Source organism: Pan troglodytes, chromosome 2 (genome assembly GCF_028858775.2).
Source record: "Pan troglodytes isolate AG18354 chromosome 2, NHGRI_mPanTro3-v2.0_pri, whole genome shotgun sequence".
Taxonomy (NCBI): Eukaryota; Metazoa; Chordata; class Mammalia; order Primates; family Hominidae; genus Pan; species Pan troglodytes.
Window position 1 is genome coordinate 128,872,914 of NC_086015.1, and position 19,085 is coordinate 128,891,998.

General features: G+C 46.0%; 2 protein-coding genes and 1 long non-coding RNA gene across 4 annotated transcripts in view; 2 read left to right on the forward strand and 1 right to left on the reverse strand.

The window, feature by feature from the left end:
• The window catches only part of OSBPL11 (oxysterol binding protein like 11), a 69,023-nt gene extending 64,328 nt beyond the window's left edge, over positions 1-4,695 (reverse strand). Inside the window, exons 1-2 of one of the 2 annotated variants that reach the window (XM_009446343.5) lie at positions 2,553-4,695; positions 1,990-2,179 (exon numbers count right to left, since the gene is read on the reverse strand). In XM_009446343.5, coding sequence (XP_009444618.1) covers positions 1,990-2,153 — 164 coding nt within the window. In that variant the 5' untranslated portion in view covers positions 2,154-2,179; positions 2,553-4,695. Of the gene's footprint in view, positions 1-1,989; positions 2,180-2,540 lie in introns of both variants that reach the window. The other variant, XM_063807072.1, reaches the window with a different exon arrangement.
• Positions 2,379-19,085, forward strand: part of LOC104005724 (olfactory receptor 1B1-like) — a 98,767-nt gene continuing 82,060 nt past the window's right edge. The window contains exons 1-2 of the mRNA XM_054681367.2: positions 2,379-2,461; positions 2,581-2,808. Of these exons, the coding sequence (XP_054537342.1) occupies positions 2,379-2,461; positions 2,581-2,808 (311 nt within the window). The remainder of the gene's footprint in view (positions 2,462-2,580; positions 2,809-19,085) is intronic.
• On the forward strand, positions 3,099-7,406 carry LOC107970746 (uncharacterized). Its single transcript, XR_001713587.2, has 2 exons — positions 3,099-3,181; positions 6,778-7,406. It is a non-coding gene; the product is annotated as an uncharacterized LOC107970746 (long non-coding RNA).

Consider the following 19,085-nt stretch of genomic DNA (forward strand, 5'->3'; position numbering starts at 1 on the left):
ATGTTTCATTGTATACACTCATCCCTTTACCTATTGAAAAGAAGAAAAATCAACAAAATATTTTTAAAGGAATATTGGTATTTAATGTTGACATTTTAATAAGAGATATCAAGCATATTAAAAAGAAAAATATTAAGACCTAACAGGAAATGTATAAAAAACACATATGTAGATGTTTCACAAAAGAAAAAAAAGATCATAAAGAAAAATGAACTAAAAATGCATCAGAAACCTAAACATAAGCACTAAAACAAAACTCCTAGACAAACACATAAGTGTAAATCTTTGTCATCTTAAACTTCACAATGTTTTTTTAGATGTGACACAAAACTATAACAAGAGAAGAAAAAACTCATTAGACTTCATGAAAATTAAAAACCATTGTGCTGCAAACAATATCATCAAGAAAGTTGTAAACCAAAAATAACATTCGAAGGCACCTCACAACCAACTTAATAGACTCTCGGCTCTCTCCAGACCCAAATGTGAATGCCAGGGCCGCGGCGGCGCCCCACCCACAGCCCCATAGCGGGTCAGGACGAAGCGCCACCGACAGGGGACCCGCGGCCCCTGCCACAGGTCACACACACACACAAAAACCATGCTGATTCCAAAAGCGGGCCTAGACCTCTCAAACTAACCGAATATATCTTCTTATCCTACAGTCATTTACCAACAAAAAGTTATCTTCTGGCCAGGCGCGGTGGCTCAAGCCTGTAATCCCGGCACTTTGGGAAGCAGAGGAGGGCTGATCACTTGAGGTCAGGAGTTCGAGACCAGCCTGGCCAACATGGTGAAACCCCATCTCTACTAAAAATACAAAAATTAGCCAGGTGTGGTGGCGCACGCCTGTAATCCCAGCTACTCGGGAGGCTGAGACACGAGAATCGCTTGAACCCAGGAGGTGGAGGTGGTAGTGAGCCGAGATCGCGCCACCACACTCCAGCCTGGGTGACAGAGCCAGACTCTGCCTCAAAAAAAAAAAAAATTATAATCTTCTATACTTCACTTCTGTATGTTAATATAGTCATGCATATTTCATACATATGAATATTATTCATGATAAATGTATATCCCTCACAAAATCTTGGCTTTAATCCCTTCCAAGTTTCACAAAAATTTCACAAGCACAAATAAGCACAAAGGCTAAAAAGGACTACAGTTAGGCACATAGGAGTCAATCAAAACTTAAGAATTCATCCCTTTAGTTCCAATACGATGCGATGTGCTGGTTTGTTTCATTCATTCTTAAGGTTCTGGATAGTTCTTTCTCCCTACACTTCATATATGAAAAAACAAAAACAAAACTTGTTGCCTCTCCAGGGCTCTCCTCCTGTTCCTTAAGTTGTTCATTCATATTAGTGAAAATTAACAAATATAGACTTTCTCATCAACACAGAGAGCATTGAAGTGGCCTGAGCAACGCAAACTGAACATCTCCAGGCTCAGGTTTAGTTTATCAGAGGCATTAGGATCTCTACCTTTGTCCTTGTATTCCAATTATTTATGTACATTCCCCTTTCCAAGTCACAAATACCTTCAGGGCAAGAATCTTTTCTGATTCTGGACAAGCTCTGGACAAGTAAGTTTTGAGCACCAGTATTTGCTAGCCTCTCGAGAAAGCTGAGTTAAACAGTTCCTGCCCTCGCAGTCTATCAGAGAAAGCTGGCTTGTAAATAAATTGCAACACAGGCAAAAGCAGAAGTGAGTACAGAATTAAATCTGAGGAAGCATTAACTCTCTGACTGTAGAGGAAGTTCAGGGATACATTTCTGTGTTCCTCAAAAGGCCTTCCATAAATACCTGTTGAATGAACAAATGAATGGATTAAATCTTTTAGGCGAGGTCCCAGATCCAAATGAGATGTATCAGTAGCTTCTGGAAGCCAGTGAAAACACTTTTATCTTTCAACAATTGCGGGATGCAGCCTCCAGGGCATATTCACCCCTACCTCCACCTCAGGAAATAATTTTGGAGAAAGGACCATACCTGTACTGCCAGCCTTTTGCACTGCCACCGCGGCTGCTGCTGCTGCTACTGATGCCACCTCCACAGCTGCTGTTCTTGTTCGGGGTCACCGCTGTGGCCAGGCCCTCCAGCTTTCCTTCGCTCTCCGAGACTTTCATTGTGGACACTGGTTCACCCCCCTGCATCTTAACGCCAAAGTCCACTTGCCCTTCTTGAGCGGGAGAGAACAATTCTGTAGTTCTGTAGGTGACTTTTTTTTTTAAGATTTGATCTGAATATGATACCGGTTGCTAAATCACACGGGGGCTGGGGCGGGACTGTCAAATGGTCCAGAAAAGGAAGATACACATTCCCACCGAAGTTGAACTTTTAAGAGGGCAGGGGAAGCAACGAGGACAGATATCCTTCACATGTATCTCTCTCCTTTCCGGCAAAAGCACGGAGGAAAAAGCATCCGGCGAGAAGACTTAAGTGACATACTCAAAAGAGGAGTGTGGGGAGGTCGCAGATTCTGTAGCCAAGACGGCTGGGAAAAGGACGGAGCGCCAGGGACAGGGGACCCGCGGCCTAACCTCGGGGCTGACCTGCCGCGCTCCCTCGTCTCCTCCGCAGGTCCTCAGGCAGTGGGTCCAGTCAAGCCCGCTCGGCAGTTCCCGCCGCAGCCCCCGAGATACAGCCAGGGCCGGCGCGCGCAGCCGGGGAGGAGGGTCGGGGAATGAGGCCGCCGGGGGCGGGACGCCGGCTCCCGGGGCCGCCTCTCCCAGGGCCAGAGGCGAGCCACTCGGGACAACTTCCTCTTATGCCCCTGGCCCGGGCCCTCGACTGGGTTCCCAGGAGCCGGTGAGTCTCTCGCGCTATCTCCAGACCCAAGCGCGAATGCCAGGGCCACGGCCGCCGCCCCACCCACAGCCCCACAGCCCCACAGCGGGTCAGCCACCCCCCGCCCCCCACTCCCTTCCCGCCTTCCCTTCCGGAGTAGCGTGAGCTCACTTCCCTCACAGCCGAAGCGTCTGGCGCCATCTTGGGTCAGGGCGGCCGGTCCCTGAAGGAGGCGGAGGCTCTGGGAGCTGGTAGCTGGGCGACTGGCTGATGGGCGAGGGAGGGCGAGGGAGGGCGAGGGAGGGCGAGGGAGGGCGCCGCAACGGAACGAGGAACCCGGACAGTGAAGGAGGAAGAAACAAAGGAGCCAGCAGCACTAGAGAGTTCCCTTCTGGTGTGTGAGTGCCCGCCTTCCTAACCACGTCCTAGCCTTCCATTTGAGGGGCTGTTCCAGGCATTTTAGGAAGAAAGCTTACAAAAATAAGAAAGTACAAGAACGAAGCAAACATCTGTACGTTTTAGTTACTTGGGGTGGGGTGGGGGGGCAAGCATGACATTGGAGTAAAGCCAATCATTATTATAAATTAAAAAGAAGCTGTCATGGAAATTAGAGATCTCAGAACAGAGCTAGGTACTCTTCCAGACCCCAGACAAATCTTTCACCTTGTTTAGGCCTTGGTTTTGGATTTGTAAAACGAGAGTGCATGGGTAGATTTCTAAAGTCTCTCCTAATTGTTAATTTTAGTTTATAATAACATGACTTGAGGCCGGGCACGGTGGCTCACGCCTGTAATCCCAGCACTTGGGAGGCCGAGGTGGGCGGATCACTTGAGGTCAGGAGTTCGAGACCAGCCTGGCCAACATGGTGAAACCCCTTCTCAACTAAAAATACAAAAATTAACCGGGCATGGTGGTGTGTGCCTGTAATCCCAGCTACTTGAGAGGCTGAGACAGAAGAATCACTTGAGCCTGGGAGGCGGAGGTTGCAGTGAGCCTGAGGAAAGAGAGAGACCCTCTCATATTGTTTTATACTCAGTACCTGTTTTAAGAAAAAAAGAAAAAAACAGCAAGGAAGTAAAACCAAAGACAGGCAGCCCAGCACCAGGCCCGAAACCAGGCCTGGGCCTGCCTGGCCTAAACTCAGTAGTTAAAAATCAACTCATAACTTAGAAACCGATGTTATTCATAGATTCCAGACATTGTGCAGCAGAACACTGTGAAACTCCCTGCCCTGTTCTGTTTCTCTCTGACCACCGGTACATGCAGCCCCTGTCATGTACCGCTTGTTTGCTCAAATCAATCACGACCCTTTCATGTGAAATCTTTAGTGTCATGAGCCCTTAAAAGGGACAGAAATTGTGCACTTGGGGAGCTCAGGTTTTGAGGCAGTAGCTTGCTGATGCTCCCAGCTGGATAAAGCCCTTCCTTCTACAACTTGGTGTCTGAGAGGTTTTGTTTGCGGCTCATCCTACTAAAAGCTGAGATTGCGCCACTGCGCTCCAGCCTGGACAACAAGAGCAAGACTCAGTCTCAACGAAAGAAAGAAAAAACAAAAAAACAAAAACCGGCCAGGCATGGTGGCTCACGCCTGTAATCCCAGCACTTTGGGAGGCTGAGGTGGGCGGATCACGAGGTTAGGAGATTGAGACCATCCTGGCTAACACGGTGAAACCCCATCTCTACTAAAAATACAAAAAATTAGCCGGGTGTGGTGGCAGGTGCCTGTAGTCCCAGTTACTCGGGAGGCTGAGGCAGGAGAATGGCATGAACCTGGGAGGTGGAGCTTGCAGTGAGCCGAGATTATGCCACTGCACTCCAGCCTAGGCAACAGAGCGAGACTCTGTCTCAAAAATAAATAAATAAATAAATAAACCTACCGTACAACCCAGCAATCCCACTACTGAGTATCTATCCAAAGGGAAAGAAATCAACATATCAAAAGGGTACCTGCTCTCACGTGCTTACTGGAACACTATCACAATAGCATAAATATGGAACCAGCCTGTGTCCATTAACAGATGAATGGGTAAAGAATTTGTGGTATGTAGGCCAGGCACGGTGGTTCACGCCTGTAATCCCAGCACTTTGGGTGGCTGAGGCTGGTGGATCACCTGAGGTCAGGAGTTCGAGACCAGCCTGGCCAACAGGGCGAAACCCCATCTCTATTAAAAATACAAAAATTAGCTGGGCATGGTGGTGCACACCTGTAATCCCAGCTACTCTGGAGGCTGAGGCGGGAGAATTGCTTGAACCTGGGAGGCGGAGGTTGCAGTAAGCTGAGATCATACCACTCCAGCCTGGGCAACAGAGTGAGACTCCATCTCAAAAAAAAAAAAAAAAAACAAAGACAAATAATGGAAAACCAGGTGTGGTCATGCACACCTGTAGTCCCAGCTACTTGGGAAGCTGAGATGGGGGGAATCACTTATGCCCAGGAGTTTGAGGGTAGCCTGGGCAACATAGAAGACCTGTCTCTTTAAATAAATACATAAATAAATATAAAAGTGGAAAAAAGCTTGTGGGAAAAAAATATAAAAAACATGATTCTAAGTGAAAGATGCAAGACGCAAAAATGTCACATACTGTATGCTTCCATTTATGTGAAATGTCCAGAATAGGCAAATCCATCGAGATAGAAAGTAGATGAGTGGTTGCTAGGGATAGGAGAAAGGAGGAATGGGAAATGACTGCTAATGAGTATGGGGTTTTCTGGGGGTGGGGGTAATAAAAATGTTCTAAAATTAGATAATAGTGATGGTTGTACAATCTTGTAAGTATATGAAAACTCACTTGATTGTATACTTTAAATGGGTGAATTTATGGTGGATGAATTATATTGCAATAATGCTATTTTTTAAAAAACAAATTCTCTAGCTGCCACATGGAGAATTAATTTTAGTGGGAGAAAAAGAGGAAGCGGGGTGACTAGGTAGGAGGATATTATAGGGAATAAGGGCAGAGATCATAGCGGCTTGGACTAGAGTGGTGGCAGTGGGGATAGAGAGAAGTAAATGGATCCAAGCTGTGTCTGGGATGGGGCTACAGTACTGCAAATGGACTGGATTTGCAATAGTGAAACTACCTTAGCAAAATTATAACTAAGGAAATTATGACAGTGAAAGGAATCAGACCTGACTCCATCTTGCTTCTAGCCTTTAAGCTGTCCTTGTTCATTCCTGGACACAGGCCAAACTAACTTTAGGAAGGAATTCAGTTCATGGTTTTACTCTGAAACAAAATTGATAATCGCCCTTTCCCGAAAAGACCCCTCTTTTAGCCTGGGGACCAGTCTGCCTTTGCAGGACTAACAAATTAGCTATAAGATTAGAAATTACTGGCCGGGTGTGGTGGCTCACTTCTGTAATCCCAGCACTTTGGGAGGCTGAGGCGGGCGGGTCACCTGAGGTCGGGAGTTCGAGACCAGCCTGACCAACATAGTGAAACCCTGTCTCTACTAAAAATACAAAATTATCCAGGTGTGGTGGCTCATGCCTGTAATCCCAGCTACTCGGGAGGCTGAGGCAGCAGAATCGCTTGGACCCGGGAGAGGCCAAGGAGGGCGGATCATTTGAGCTCAGGAGTTTGAGACCACACTGGGCAACTGGCAAAACTCGTCTCTAGTAAAAAAACAAAAATGAGCTGAGTGTGGTGGCACATGCCTACAGTCCCAGCTACTTGGGAGGCTGAGGTGGGAGGACTGCTTGAGCCCAGGAGGTTGAGGCTGCAGTGAACTGAGATCACACCAGTGTATTTCCGTCTGGATGACAGAACAAGACTCTGTCTCAAAAAAAAAAAAAAAAAAAATACCGTCTAGAGTACTGAGGTTTGAGTGTCAGCACATTCGGTGTAAGAAACTCGGCAAGATAAACTAAATTATTATCAGAAGGTTATAATGCTTGTGGAGTCATGCCCATGGGAGTTGGTAGGATAGATGTTTTGTTTTGCTTTGTTTTAAAGCCAAAACTTTTTATCAAAAATGTTTTACAATAGGATCTGAGTTTGACTGTTACATTCAGCATCCAAAGAGAGAGGAGGACATACTGTTTGAATAAGGAAGATAAAGAAATGTACTTTTTTGAAAGCCATCAAAGAAGGATGTGTACTTCATCTCTGTGCCTTCCCTACCAGTCTAGCTGGGTAAGAGATGAGGGTGCCCTGCCCATGGAGAGAAGCTGCGTATGCATAGTGGTCAAGATCATGGTCTCTTCTATCAGACTGACACGCGGATTCCACTCCCTGTGACCTTAGGCAAGTTACCTAACCTCTTTGTGCCTGTTTCATCACCTATAAAATAGGAGTAACTGTGTTATTCCCCAAATTTCTACAATGAAGGCCTAACTTCTATGCAATGGTATTTGGAGATAGGGCCTTTGGGAGACACTTATGTTTTGATGAGGTCCTAATGATTGGATTAGTGCCCTTGTAAGAAGAGACACCAGAAAGCTAGCATGTACCATGCCCCAGCCCTCACCACCCCTGCCACGTGAGGGCACTTGGAGAAGACAGCTACCTGCAACCTAGGAAAAGAGCCGCCATCAGAAACTGACCATGCTGGTATCTTGACCTTGGACTATCAGCCGCCAGAACTGTGAAAAAATAAATTGCTGTTGTTTAAGCCACCCAGTCTATGGTATTTTGCTATGGCAGCCAAGCCAGTCTCTCTCTTTGAGGGGTTGTCAGCATTAAATGAAATGACTCATGTCATTTAAAGCACTTAGACTCTGGTCTGACGCAGGATGAGCTAAGTGTTCAGCAACTGTTAGCCATTGTTTAGAAGGGTAGGGCTACCTGCTAAGTAAAATGAATGTTGGTGTTTGGTGAGGGCACCCTTCTGCTAGGGACATCTCTGAAGACACATCAAACAACATATTTCTGAAGACATTCAACATATTTCTGTGGGAGAATGCCAGCTTTGTCTCCCAAATGCAATGGAGTTTTCAAGTTAGAAATTCTAATCAAAAGAGACCCATCAGAGTATGTACGATAAATGTAGAATTCTAAGAACATTACCTGAAATCACCCAGTTTGTGGGTGTCAGTGTGAAAATGTAGATACCTAAGGCCATCTCTGCTTCAGTGTCATCTCCTCCTAGAGACCTTCCCTGACCACTCTATACAGAGTAGCAGTTCCTACCCATTAGACTCTATCCCTTTACTGTGCTTTAGTTTTCTTCATAGCACTTGACATTTTTTTTTTTTTTTTTTTTTTTCTGAGAGGGAGTCTCCTCTGTTGCCCAGGCTGGAGTGTGATGGCATGATCTTGCCTTACTGCAACCTCTGCCTCCTGGGTTCAAGCCATTCTCCTGCCTCAGCCTCCCAAGTAGCTGGGATTACAGGCACCCGCCACCATGCCCAGCTAATTTTTGTATTTTTAGTAGAGGCGAGGTTTTGCCATGCTGGCCAGGCTGGTCTCGAACTCCTGACCTCAGGTGATCCACCCGCCTTGGCTTCCCAAAGGGCTGGGATTACAGGCCTGAGCCACTGCGCCTGGCCAACATTATATGCTTTGTTATGCATTGTCTGTCTCCTTACTAGAATGTAAGCTCTGTGAAGAAAGACTTGATTCTTTTTTTTCCCCACTACAGTGTCCCCAATACTTGACCATTGCTTGACACATTTGTTGAATGAGTGGATGAATTTATTACAGTGGTTAAGAACATGAACTTTGGCACAAGCCTTCAAATCCTGGCTCTGCCACTTAGTGCATATGATCCTGGGGAGGTTACTTGCCTTGGTAAGCCTCAGTTTTTTCATCTGTAAAATGGAAAAATAGGATGAAATAAACATGTAGAAGGCCAGGCATGATGGCTCACACCTGTAATCCCAGCACTTTGGGAGGCCAAGGCAGGTAATTGTTTGAGCCTAGAAATTCAAGATCAGACTTGACAACATGGTGAAACCCCATCTCTACAAAATAATACAAAAATTATGGGGCCAGGAGTGGCGGCTCACACCTGTAATCCCAGCACTTTGAGAGGCCGAGAAGGGAGGATCACTTGAAGTCAGGAGTTTGAGACCAGCCTGGCCAACATGGTGAAACTCCATCTCTACTACAAATACAAAAACTAGCCGGGCATGGTGGTATGCACCTGTAGTCCCAGCTACTCGGGAGGCTGAGGCATGAGAATTGCTTCAACCCAGGAGAAGGAGGTTGCAGTGAGCTGAGATCGCACCACTGCACTCCAGCCTGGGTGACAGAGCGAAACTCCATCTAAAAAAAAAAAAAAAAAAAAAATTAGCTGGGTGAGGTGGCATGTGCCTGTAGTCCCAGCTACTAGGTAAGCTGAGGAGGGAGGATTGCTTGAGTCAGAGGTTGCAGTGAGCCAAGACTGTGCCATTGCACTTTAGCTAACCTGGATGACAGAGCGAGACCCTGTCTCAAAAAAAAAAAAAAAAAAAAAAAAAAAAAAGAGTGCCTGATGTCTAGTGCACTAGAACAAATGCTGCCTGTTTTTATTTTCTCTCTCTAACCCTGACATGCAAGAAAGGGAAGTATGATTAGTTTCCTTGAAGCACAAGAACCCGCAGCTGGAATGAATGGGAGGATAGGCCACAGAGAAACTCGGGGCAGGGTAGCAGGGAGCAGGGGTGCGGGAAACAGTGCTAATCCCATGAGAGGAGGTCAACACAGGGAGGAATGCAGCCAGGAAAAAAGTTCCCACTGAGAATAAGGTTGTGAACCCACAATTTCTTAAAAAAAGAAAACGAGACCGGGCGTTGCGGTTCACACCTGTAATCCCAGCACTTTGGGAGGCCAAGGTGGGCGGATCACCTGAGGTCCAGAGTTCGAGACCAGCCTGACGAACATGGGGAAACCCCGTCTCTACTAAAAATACAAAATTAGCCAGGCGTGGTGGCGCATGCCTGTAATCCCAGCCACTCAGGAGGCTGGGGCAGAAGAATCGCTTGAACCCAGGAGGCGGAGGTTGCAGTGAGCCAAGATTGCACCACTGCATTTCAGCCTGGGCAACAAGAGCAAAACTCCGTCTCAAAAAAAAAAAAAAAGAGAAAAGAAAGAAAAGGAAGAAAGAGAAGACAAAGTGTTCACATTGGTAATAGGTTTTACTACTTTGCTGAAACAAAGTTTCAATTAATCAAGAGATCCTCTACCTCCCACCACACTCGCCTGCAGTTTAGGCAGAAATCCTTTTGTGATTTCCCACTCTGATGGAGTGATTCAGCTAAAGGGCTCCAAGAGAGCAGCATTTCTCTTCAAACACTCCCCTGCCAAGCTCAAAGCTTGTAGTGGGAGTGAAAGAAATAGACACAGTTGGTGTTTTTATTTGAGAGGAGGAATGGAGGATGGGAAAGGAGAAAAAGAGTCTATTTTATTCCGATTTTGATAAAATGAAACTTCCCTCCCATTGTTTGCTTCTCTCCACAACTTTCCCTTGAATCCCTATTGAACTTAAAAGTATTTCACTGGAGCCTTTAAAACTGTATTATAAAATGAGAACGCATTTATTTTAAAGCTATGTGTCCTTTTTGTCCGTTTTTAGACTCATTTGGCTAGTGCAGGTAGTATTTTGCTCACAGTTTCAATAAAATGCACAGATTTAACTGCAGTCACGTGACCTTTCCATCGTCAAGTGGCGAATGCCAGGGGTTGCCATGGGAAAGGAGAGAGAAGGCAACTAATGCTTACTAGCATGAAATGTCAGGGTTATGAATTCCAGGGAGCGCTCATGTGGATCAGCTTTTGAGATGGTATGTGAGTGTATTGTTTCCATGAAATGACTCATTTGACGGAGAACGTTGATTAATGTGAGAGGGCATGTGCCAATATTTCTTTTGAAAAAACTGCATCCCTTTACCAAAAGAAAAAAAAGGCAAACACTAGGGGAGCACTTTTCAATATGTACTCCACACAATATTGTGGGGTATTAATAGGTGTTACTTGATTTAAAATTTTTCTTGCTGTGATTTCATACATTTGAAAAATACTAATTTTATTTTAAGTGAGACTGGTTCCTTTATTGCAGAATTTCTTGGGGAATTTACTGTGCTAATGTGCATCATGAATCTTCATAAAGGAGATAGAAGGATGTGCCCAGAAAGCCCCTGGCAGGGAAGGAACTGCACCTTGGAAGGCTCTATGCAGCTAATTTTTTTACTTTGTAGAAATGCTTTTTGTGTGTTTTTTTTTTTTGTTTTTTTTTTTTTTGAGAGGGAGTCTCGCTGTGTTGCCCAGGCTGGAGTGCAGTGGCACAATCTCGGCTCACTGCAACCTCTGCCTCCTGGATTCAAGCAATTCTCCTGTCCCAGCCTTCTGAGTAGCTACAGGCATGCGCCACCACACCTGGCTAATTTTTATATTTTTTATATTTTTAATAGAGATGGGATTTCACCATATTGGTGAAACTGGTCTCGAACTCTTGACCTCAGATGATCCACCTGCCTCGGCTTCCCAAAGTGCTGGGATTACAGGTATGAGCCACCATGCCTAGCTGAGATGGGGTCTTGATATGTTGCCCAGGCTGGTCTCAAACTTCTGGGCTCAAATGATTCTCCTGCCTCAACCTCCCAAAATGCTGTGATTACAGACATAGGCCACCATGCTTGGCCACTACAGCTTTAAAATGGAATTGGACAACCATACTGAGAGGTGAAGCCAGCTGGGCTTCCTGGGTTGAGTGGGGACTTGGAGAACTTTTCTGTCTTGCAAGAGGATTATAAAACACAACAATCAGTGCTCTGTAGCTAGCTAGAGGTTTTGTAAAATGCACCAATCAGTGCTCTGTAAAAATGCACCAATCAGCGTTCTGTAGCTAGCTAGAGGTTTGTAAAATGGACCAATCAGCACTCTGTAAAATGGACCAATCAGCACTCTGTAAAATGAACCAATCAGTACTCTGTAAAATGGACCAATCAGCAGGACATGGGCAGGGACAAATAAGGGAATAAAAGCTGGCCACCCCAGCCAGCAGTGGCAACCTGCTCGGGTCCCTTTCCATGCTTTGGAAGCTTTGTTCTTTTGCTCTTCACAATAAATCTTGCTGCTGCTCACTCTTTGGGTCTATGCCACCTTTAAGAGCTGTGACATTCACTGCAAAGGTCCACAGCTTCATTTTTGAAGTCAGCAAGACCACGAACCCACCAGAAAGAATAAACTCTGAACACATCCTGGGGGCTTGTTGGGGATTTCACCACATGGTCAGTACCATCGGACCCCTTTTGCTTGCTATTCTGTCCTATTTTTCCTTAGAATTCAGGGGCTAAACACTGGGCACCTGTCGGCCAGTTTAAAGTGACTAGCACAGCCACTGGACTAAAGACACGGGTGTCAGACTTTCTGGGAAAGGGCTCTCTAACAACCCCCAACTCTTTGGAGTTGGGAGCATTGGTTTGCGTGGAACCAGCTTCCACTTTTCCTGTATTTCTGGGCTGAGCTGAGGGACGACAGAGAGGAAAGCCATTCAGCTCCAGGGTCCTGACAAAAAGTTGGTTGACCCTGTAGACGTGAGCAGAACTCTCAAAGTCACATCGCCCAAGTAAGAGTCGCCCATCTATCCTATCTATCCTGACGTTTCCCTCCTGGGTCCTAACATCAGTCAGACAAACTTCCTCCTGCCTCTCTTCTCCGAGGCTAGTCCCACTTCTAAAAACCACTCCTTGTCTCTGGTGCTTTTCTAGTTTCTCCTATAAGAATGATTTCTAGTATAAATTTCAGGACTCTGTTCCCTTCTTTAGGTACCCGGGCTCACCAATCAGAAAGACATAATTTTTCGCCCAAAGCCCCATCGGGGAGGGGGCACTATCTGGAATTTTAAGATCCCTCCTCAGACTAGCAGGTCTAACAAAAGCTATTCCCGAAGCTAGGATACGGGGAGCCTCAGAAATTATATCCTTCCTATTCATTTGATGAGAAGTGAAAACAAAAGGAGTCACTCTTCTAACCCTGGAGATCTCTTCCCTCTCTCAGGGTATGGCCCTCTACTCCATTTTGAGGCATATAATCTTTAAAGGACAAGGTTAAGGTCCTAATGCTAACAGGAGAAAATGCTTAGGACTCTTTAACAGGTTTTTGAGAATGTGTTGGTAAGGGCCACTAAATCTGATTTTTTCTCGGTCCTCTTTGTAGTCTAAGAGGAAGAGCAAGAGTGCAGGTTTTCGAAAATGCATCGGTAAGGGCCACTAAATCTGACCTTCCTCGGTCCTCTTTGTGGTCTAGGAGGAAAACTAGTGTTTCTGCTGCTGCTTCAGTGAGCGCAACTATTCTGATCAGCATGGTCCAGGGACAGTTGAGAGTTCTTGGGCAAGAGGGGAATCTGCTGCTGCATCGGTGAGTGCAACTATTCTGAGCAGCAGGGTCCAGGGACCGTTGTGGGTTCTTGGGTGGGGCAAGGGGGTGGGAAACAAACAAACCAAAACCACGGGCGGTTTTTTCTTTCAGATGGGAAACACTCAGGCATCAACAGGCTCACCCTTGAAATGCATCTTAAGCCATTGGGACCAATTTGACCCACAAACCCTGAAAAAGAAGCAGCTTATTTTTTCTGCACTATGGCCTGGCCCCAATATTCTCTCTCTGATGGGGAAAAATGGCCACCTGAGGGAAGTATAAATTACAATACTATCCTGCAGCTTGACCTTTTCTGTAAGAGGGAAGGCAAATGGAGTGAAATACCTTATGTCCAAGCTTTCTTTTCATTGAAGAATAATCCGCAACTATGCAAAGCTTGCAATTTACATTTCACAGGAGGACCTCTCAGCTTACCTCCATATCCTGGCCACCCTACAGCTCCCCTTCCTATTAATGATAAGCCTCCTCTAATCTCCCCTGCCCAGGAGGAAACAAGCAAAGAAATCTCCAAGGGACCGCAAAAACCCCCAGGCTATCAGTTATGTCCCCTTCAATCTGTAGGGGGAGGGGAATTTGGCCCAACCTGGGTACATGTCCCTTTCTCCCTCTCTGCTTTAAAGCAGATCAAGGTAGACCTGGGGAAGTTTTTGGATGATCCTGATAGGTATATAGATGTCTTACAGGGTCTAGGGCAAACCTTCAACCTCACTTGGAGAGATGTCATGCTATTGTTAGATCAAACCCTGGCCTTTAACGAAAAGAATGCAGCTTTGGCTGCAGCCTGAGAGTTTGGAGATACCTGGCATCTTAGTCAAGTAAATGATAGAATGACAGCTGAAGAAAGGAACAAATTCCCTACCGGTCAGCAAGCCATCCCCAGTATGAATCCCCACTGGGACCTTGACTCAGATCATGGAGACTGGAGTCACAAACATCTGCTGACCTGTGTTCTGGAAGGGTTAAGGAGAATTAGGAAAAAGCCCATGAATTATTTAATGATATCCACCATAACTCGAGGAAAGGAAGAAAATCTTTCCCCGTTCCTCAAGTGGCTATGGGAGGCCTTAAGAAAATATACTCCCCTGTCACCCAACTCCGTTGAGGGTCAATTGATCCTCAAAGATAAGTTTATTACCCAATCAGCCGCAGATATCAGGAGAAAGCTCCAAAAGCGAGCCCTGGGCCCTGAACAAAATCTGGAGGCATTATTAAACCTAGCAACCTCGGTGTTCTATAGTAGGGACCAAGAGGAATAGGCTGAGAAGGAAAAGTGAGATCAGAGAAAGGCCACAGCCTTAGTCATGGCCCTCAGACAAACAAACCTTGGTAGTTCAGAGAGGACAGAAAATGGAGTAGGCCAATAACCCAGTAGGGCTTTTCACCAGTGTGGTTTGCAAGGACACCTTAAAAAAAATTGTCCATTGAGAAACAAGCCACCCCCTCGCCCATGTCCGCTATGCCGAGGCAATCACTGGAAGGCACACTGCCCCAGAGGACAAAGGTTCTCTGGGCCAGAAGCCCCCAACCAGATGATCCAACAACAGGACTGAGGGTGCCTGGGGCAAGCACCAGCTCATGTCATCACCTTCACTGAGCCCTGGGTATGTTTAACCATTGAGGGCCAGGAAATTGACTTCCTCCTGGACACTGGTGGGGCCTTCTCAGTGTCAATCTCCTGCTGCTCACTCTTTGGGTCCGTGCCATCTTTAAGAGTTGTAACACTCACTGTGAAGGTCCGCAGCTTCATTCTTGAAGTCAGCGAGACCACGAACCCACCGGAAGGAACAAACTCTGGACACAATGTGACTTGGTGAAAAGTTGCTCAGTACAATGGGCATGGCATAAAAGGACATTCTGCCCTTTCCTTCCATCTGTGAGGCCATTTTGGCTCCTCATAAACTGTTCTTTTTATGGCAATTATAGTTGTTCATGTCTTGCAAGTCATAGCCCTCTGACCTGCAACAAAACCTATTTTAGCTCTTCTGGCTGGGCACAGTGGCTCATGCCTGTAATCCCAGCACTTTGGGAGGCTGAGGTGGGTGGATCACCTGAGGTCAGGAGTTTGAGACCAGCCTGCCCAACATGGGGTTTTGGTGAAACCTGTTTGTACTAAAAATACAAAAATTAGCCAGGTGTGGTAGTGCATGCTATAGTCCCAGCTACTTGGGAGGTTGAAGCAGGAGGATTCCTTGAACCTGGGAGGCAGAGGTTGCCGTGAGCCAAGATCTTGCCACTGTACTCCAGCCTGGGTGACAGAGCGAGACTCTCTCTCTCAAAAAACAAAAACAAAAACAAAAAACTGTTTTAGCTCTTCTGAGCCATTCCTAATGTTTTAGAAATAACTGGTCAGATCTTAAACAAATTTTTCACATGTTCTAGGAAATGAACAGATGAACGCATTTCATGCAGACCACGGCCCAGTAGTATCAATTCATCTCAGAGAAGCATGACAGAGAGACAGCGTCCTCTGCCATGCACTGTGCCTGATTCTACTTGCTTTCAGTCCTGGAGAACTTGAGGCAATATTTCCTCATTGCCTTTGGCAATTTCAGTTACCCTTGGTAGATGCAATACTATTGGCATGCCAAGCTGCTAATTACTTCGAACGTTTGGTCAGGCTGCCAGAGGCTAAGGTCAGCTAGTCCTCTGACTTTCAGTCTTCAGTCTTCCCTAAGCCTCAGCTCTCCACGCTTCAGTGACACTTTCTCATGGTATCATGCTCTCAGTTTCATGCTCAGCTTTTAATCAGGTAAAATATCAAATGTGGTAGTTGAACAAAATTCAAAGGAAATATCACAATCATAACTTCCATATCTCTTGCTATTGAGAAGACATTCTGAAGGGAGGAGGAGAACACATTTTCGTCCTTTTTAGTTGACAAGAGTCATAGATGCAGATGGTGAACAGTAGGCCGGATGGAGACTGTAGGTTAGTGGAGGGTATGTGCTCCTTCTACAGAGAGTACGACTACTTCACTACAACAGGCTGTTACCAGAAAGGCTTAGTGAAGCCAAGGCTTGTTTTCTAAGAGAAGCCTAGCACTTTGGGAGGCCGAGTCAGTTGGATCACAAAGTGCTAGGATTACTGGTGTGTGCCACCATGCCTGGCTGCCCTCAAGTTTTAAATGTTCACCACCATTAATTTTTTTTTTTTTTGAGTTGGAGTCTCGATCTGTCGCCCAGGCTAGAGTGCAGTGGCACGATCTCGGCTCACTGCCAGCTCCACCTCCCGGGTTCACGCCATTCTCCTGCCTCAGCCTCCTGAGTAGCTGGGACTACAGGTGCCTGCCACCATGCCCGGCTAATTTTTTGTATTTTTAGTAGAGACAGGGTTTCACCATGTTAGCTGGGATGGTCTTGATCTCCTGATCTCATGATCCGCTTGCCTCAGCCTCCCAGAGTGCTGGGATTACAGGCATGAGCCACTGTGCCCGGCCTAAAATTTTTTTTTTAATATTGTGGGGACCAAAACAAAATGTTTGTGACCAGATTCAACCCATAGGTACCAGTTTGGGATCTCTGGTCTAGAGTCTGTTCTAGTTGTGAAATCTGTAACTGGAGAAAAAGCATCATATTTCTGAGAGGGACTGATGACATCTAAGTATAAATCTTATGGGTGCCTTTATAGGGCCAAGGGCAGTGGCTCACACCTATAATCCCAGCACTTTGGGAGACTGAGTCAAGTGGATCACCTGAGGTTAGGAATTTGAGACCAGCCTGCCCAACCTGGCCAACAGGGCAAAACCCCATCTCTACTAAAAAAATACAAAAATTCACTGAGCGTGGTGGTGCGTGCCTGTAGTCCCAGCTGCTCAGGAGGCTGAGGCGGGAGAATCGCTTGAACCTGGAAAGCAGAGGTTGTGGTGAGCCAAGATTGCACCACTGTATTCTCCCGGCCATATGTAGGGGCAAAGAAGAGTGAAAATGCAGGTGTATTTTGCTAGGGCTGTTATAACAAGGTACCACAGACTGAGTGGCTGAAGGAACAGAAATTCATTTTCTCACAATTTTGGATGCTAAAAGTCAGATCAAGGTATCAGCAGGGTTGGTTTCTTGTAAGTCCTCTCTCCTTGGTTTGTAGATGGCTGTCTTTTCCCTGTGTCTCCACATGGTCTTCTATCTGTACCTGTCTGTGTCTTATTTTCCTTTTCTTATGTGGTATCAAAAGACAAAATTACAACATATTTAGTTATAGATCTAATGGCTTTTATTCACAATTCATGAATCAAGGCAGCCTCCATTCTACAAAACAGAATGAGAGCTCCCACTGGACAAAGTCAGAACAGTGAGTTTTGTAAAGTGGGAACAAGGAAACAGAACAATAGAAAAAAACGGATTGGTTGCCAGGTGCAGTGACTCATGCCTGTAATCCCAGTACTTTGGAAGGCTGAGGTGGAGTTTGAGGCCAATCTGCGCAACAAAAGGAGACCCTCATCTTCACAAAAAAATTTAAAAATTAGCTAGGCGTGGTGGCATGTGTCTGTAGTCCCAGCTACTTGGGAGGCTGAGGTGGGAGGATCACTTGAGCCCAGGAGGTTGAGGCTGCAGAAAGCCTTGATCATACCACTGCACTCCAGCCCAGGTGACAGAGTGAGACCCTCTCTCAAAAACACAAAACAAAACTGATTGGTTAACAACAGATTACTTCAGGTTACTTTTTTTCTAAAGTTTAAAGCAGAGCGGACTTTCTTATTATGCTGACTGGAATCTCCTATTTTCAGGAAAAACTAGGCTATTTGGGGATCTATTTGCTTCCTTAAAGTTTTAGTTTGATTATGTGACATTTAGCATGAGTGACTCCATTTTGATTTGGTCTGGTCTGTTGGGTCCTAGAGCAGAAACTCAGTACAAAACAATGGCCTGCCGTAATTTCTTCTTTTTTTCTTTTTTTAGACATAATCTTGCCCTGTTGCCAGGCTGGAGTGCAGTGGCATGATCTTGGCTCACTGTACCCTCCACCTCCCAAGTTCAAGTGATTCTCCTGCCTCAGACACCCGAGTAGCTGGAACTACATGCGTGTGCCACCATACTAAGCTAATTTTTGTATTTTATTAGAGATGGGGTTTCACCACGTTGGCCAGGCTGGTCTTGAACTCCTGGCCTTAAGTGATTTGCCCACCTCAGCCTCCCAAAGTGCTGGGATTACAGACATGAGCCACCATGCCTGGCCACCTGCCATAATTTCTGTCGAACAAAGGAAACCACTCATATTGGATTAGGGCTGGCCCTAATAACTTATTTTAACTTAATTACATCTTTAAAGATCCTCTATCCAAATAAAGCACATTCTAAAGTACTGGGGGTGGGCCAGGTGCAGTGGGTCACACCTGTAATCCCAGCACTTTGGGAGGCTGAAGTGGGCAGATCACCCGAGGTCAGAAGTTCGAGAGCAGCCTGACCAACATGGTGAAACCCTGTCTCTACTAAAAATACAAAAAATTAGCTGGGTGAAGTGGCATGCACCTGTAATCCCAGTTACTCAGGTGGCTGAGGCATGAGAATCTTTTGAACCCGGGAGGCAGAGTTTGCAGTGAGCTGAGATCGTGCCACTGCACTCCAGGCTGGATGGCAGAGTGAGCCTCTGTCTCAAAAAAATAATAAATAAATAAATAAAATACTGGGGGTGACCAGGCGTGGTGGCTCATGCGTATAATAATAGCACTTTGGGAGGCTGAGGCTGGGATTACAGGTGTGCCACCATGCCCAGCTAGTTTTTGTATTTTTAGTAGAGACAGTGTTTTGCCATGTTGGCCAGGCTGGTCTTGAACTCCTGACCTCAAGTGATCCACCCACCTCGGCCTCCCAAAGCGCTGAGATTACAGGCATGCGCCACTGCGCCTGGCCAATAATGTGAATTCTTGATCCTTGCTGATTTCTGCTGAGAACTAACATCAGCATCAGTCTGTCACAGATGGTGTTGGAACAGAACCTAAGGAAGGTATGACCCCAAACAAATCTGATCTTAGACCTTGGAAGGCTTTCAGTTGTTTCAGTGAT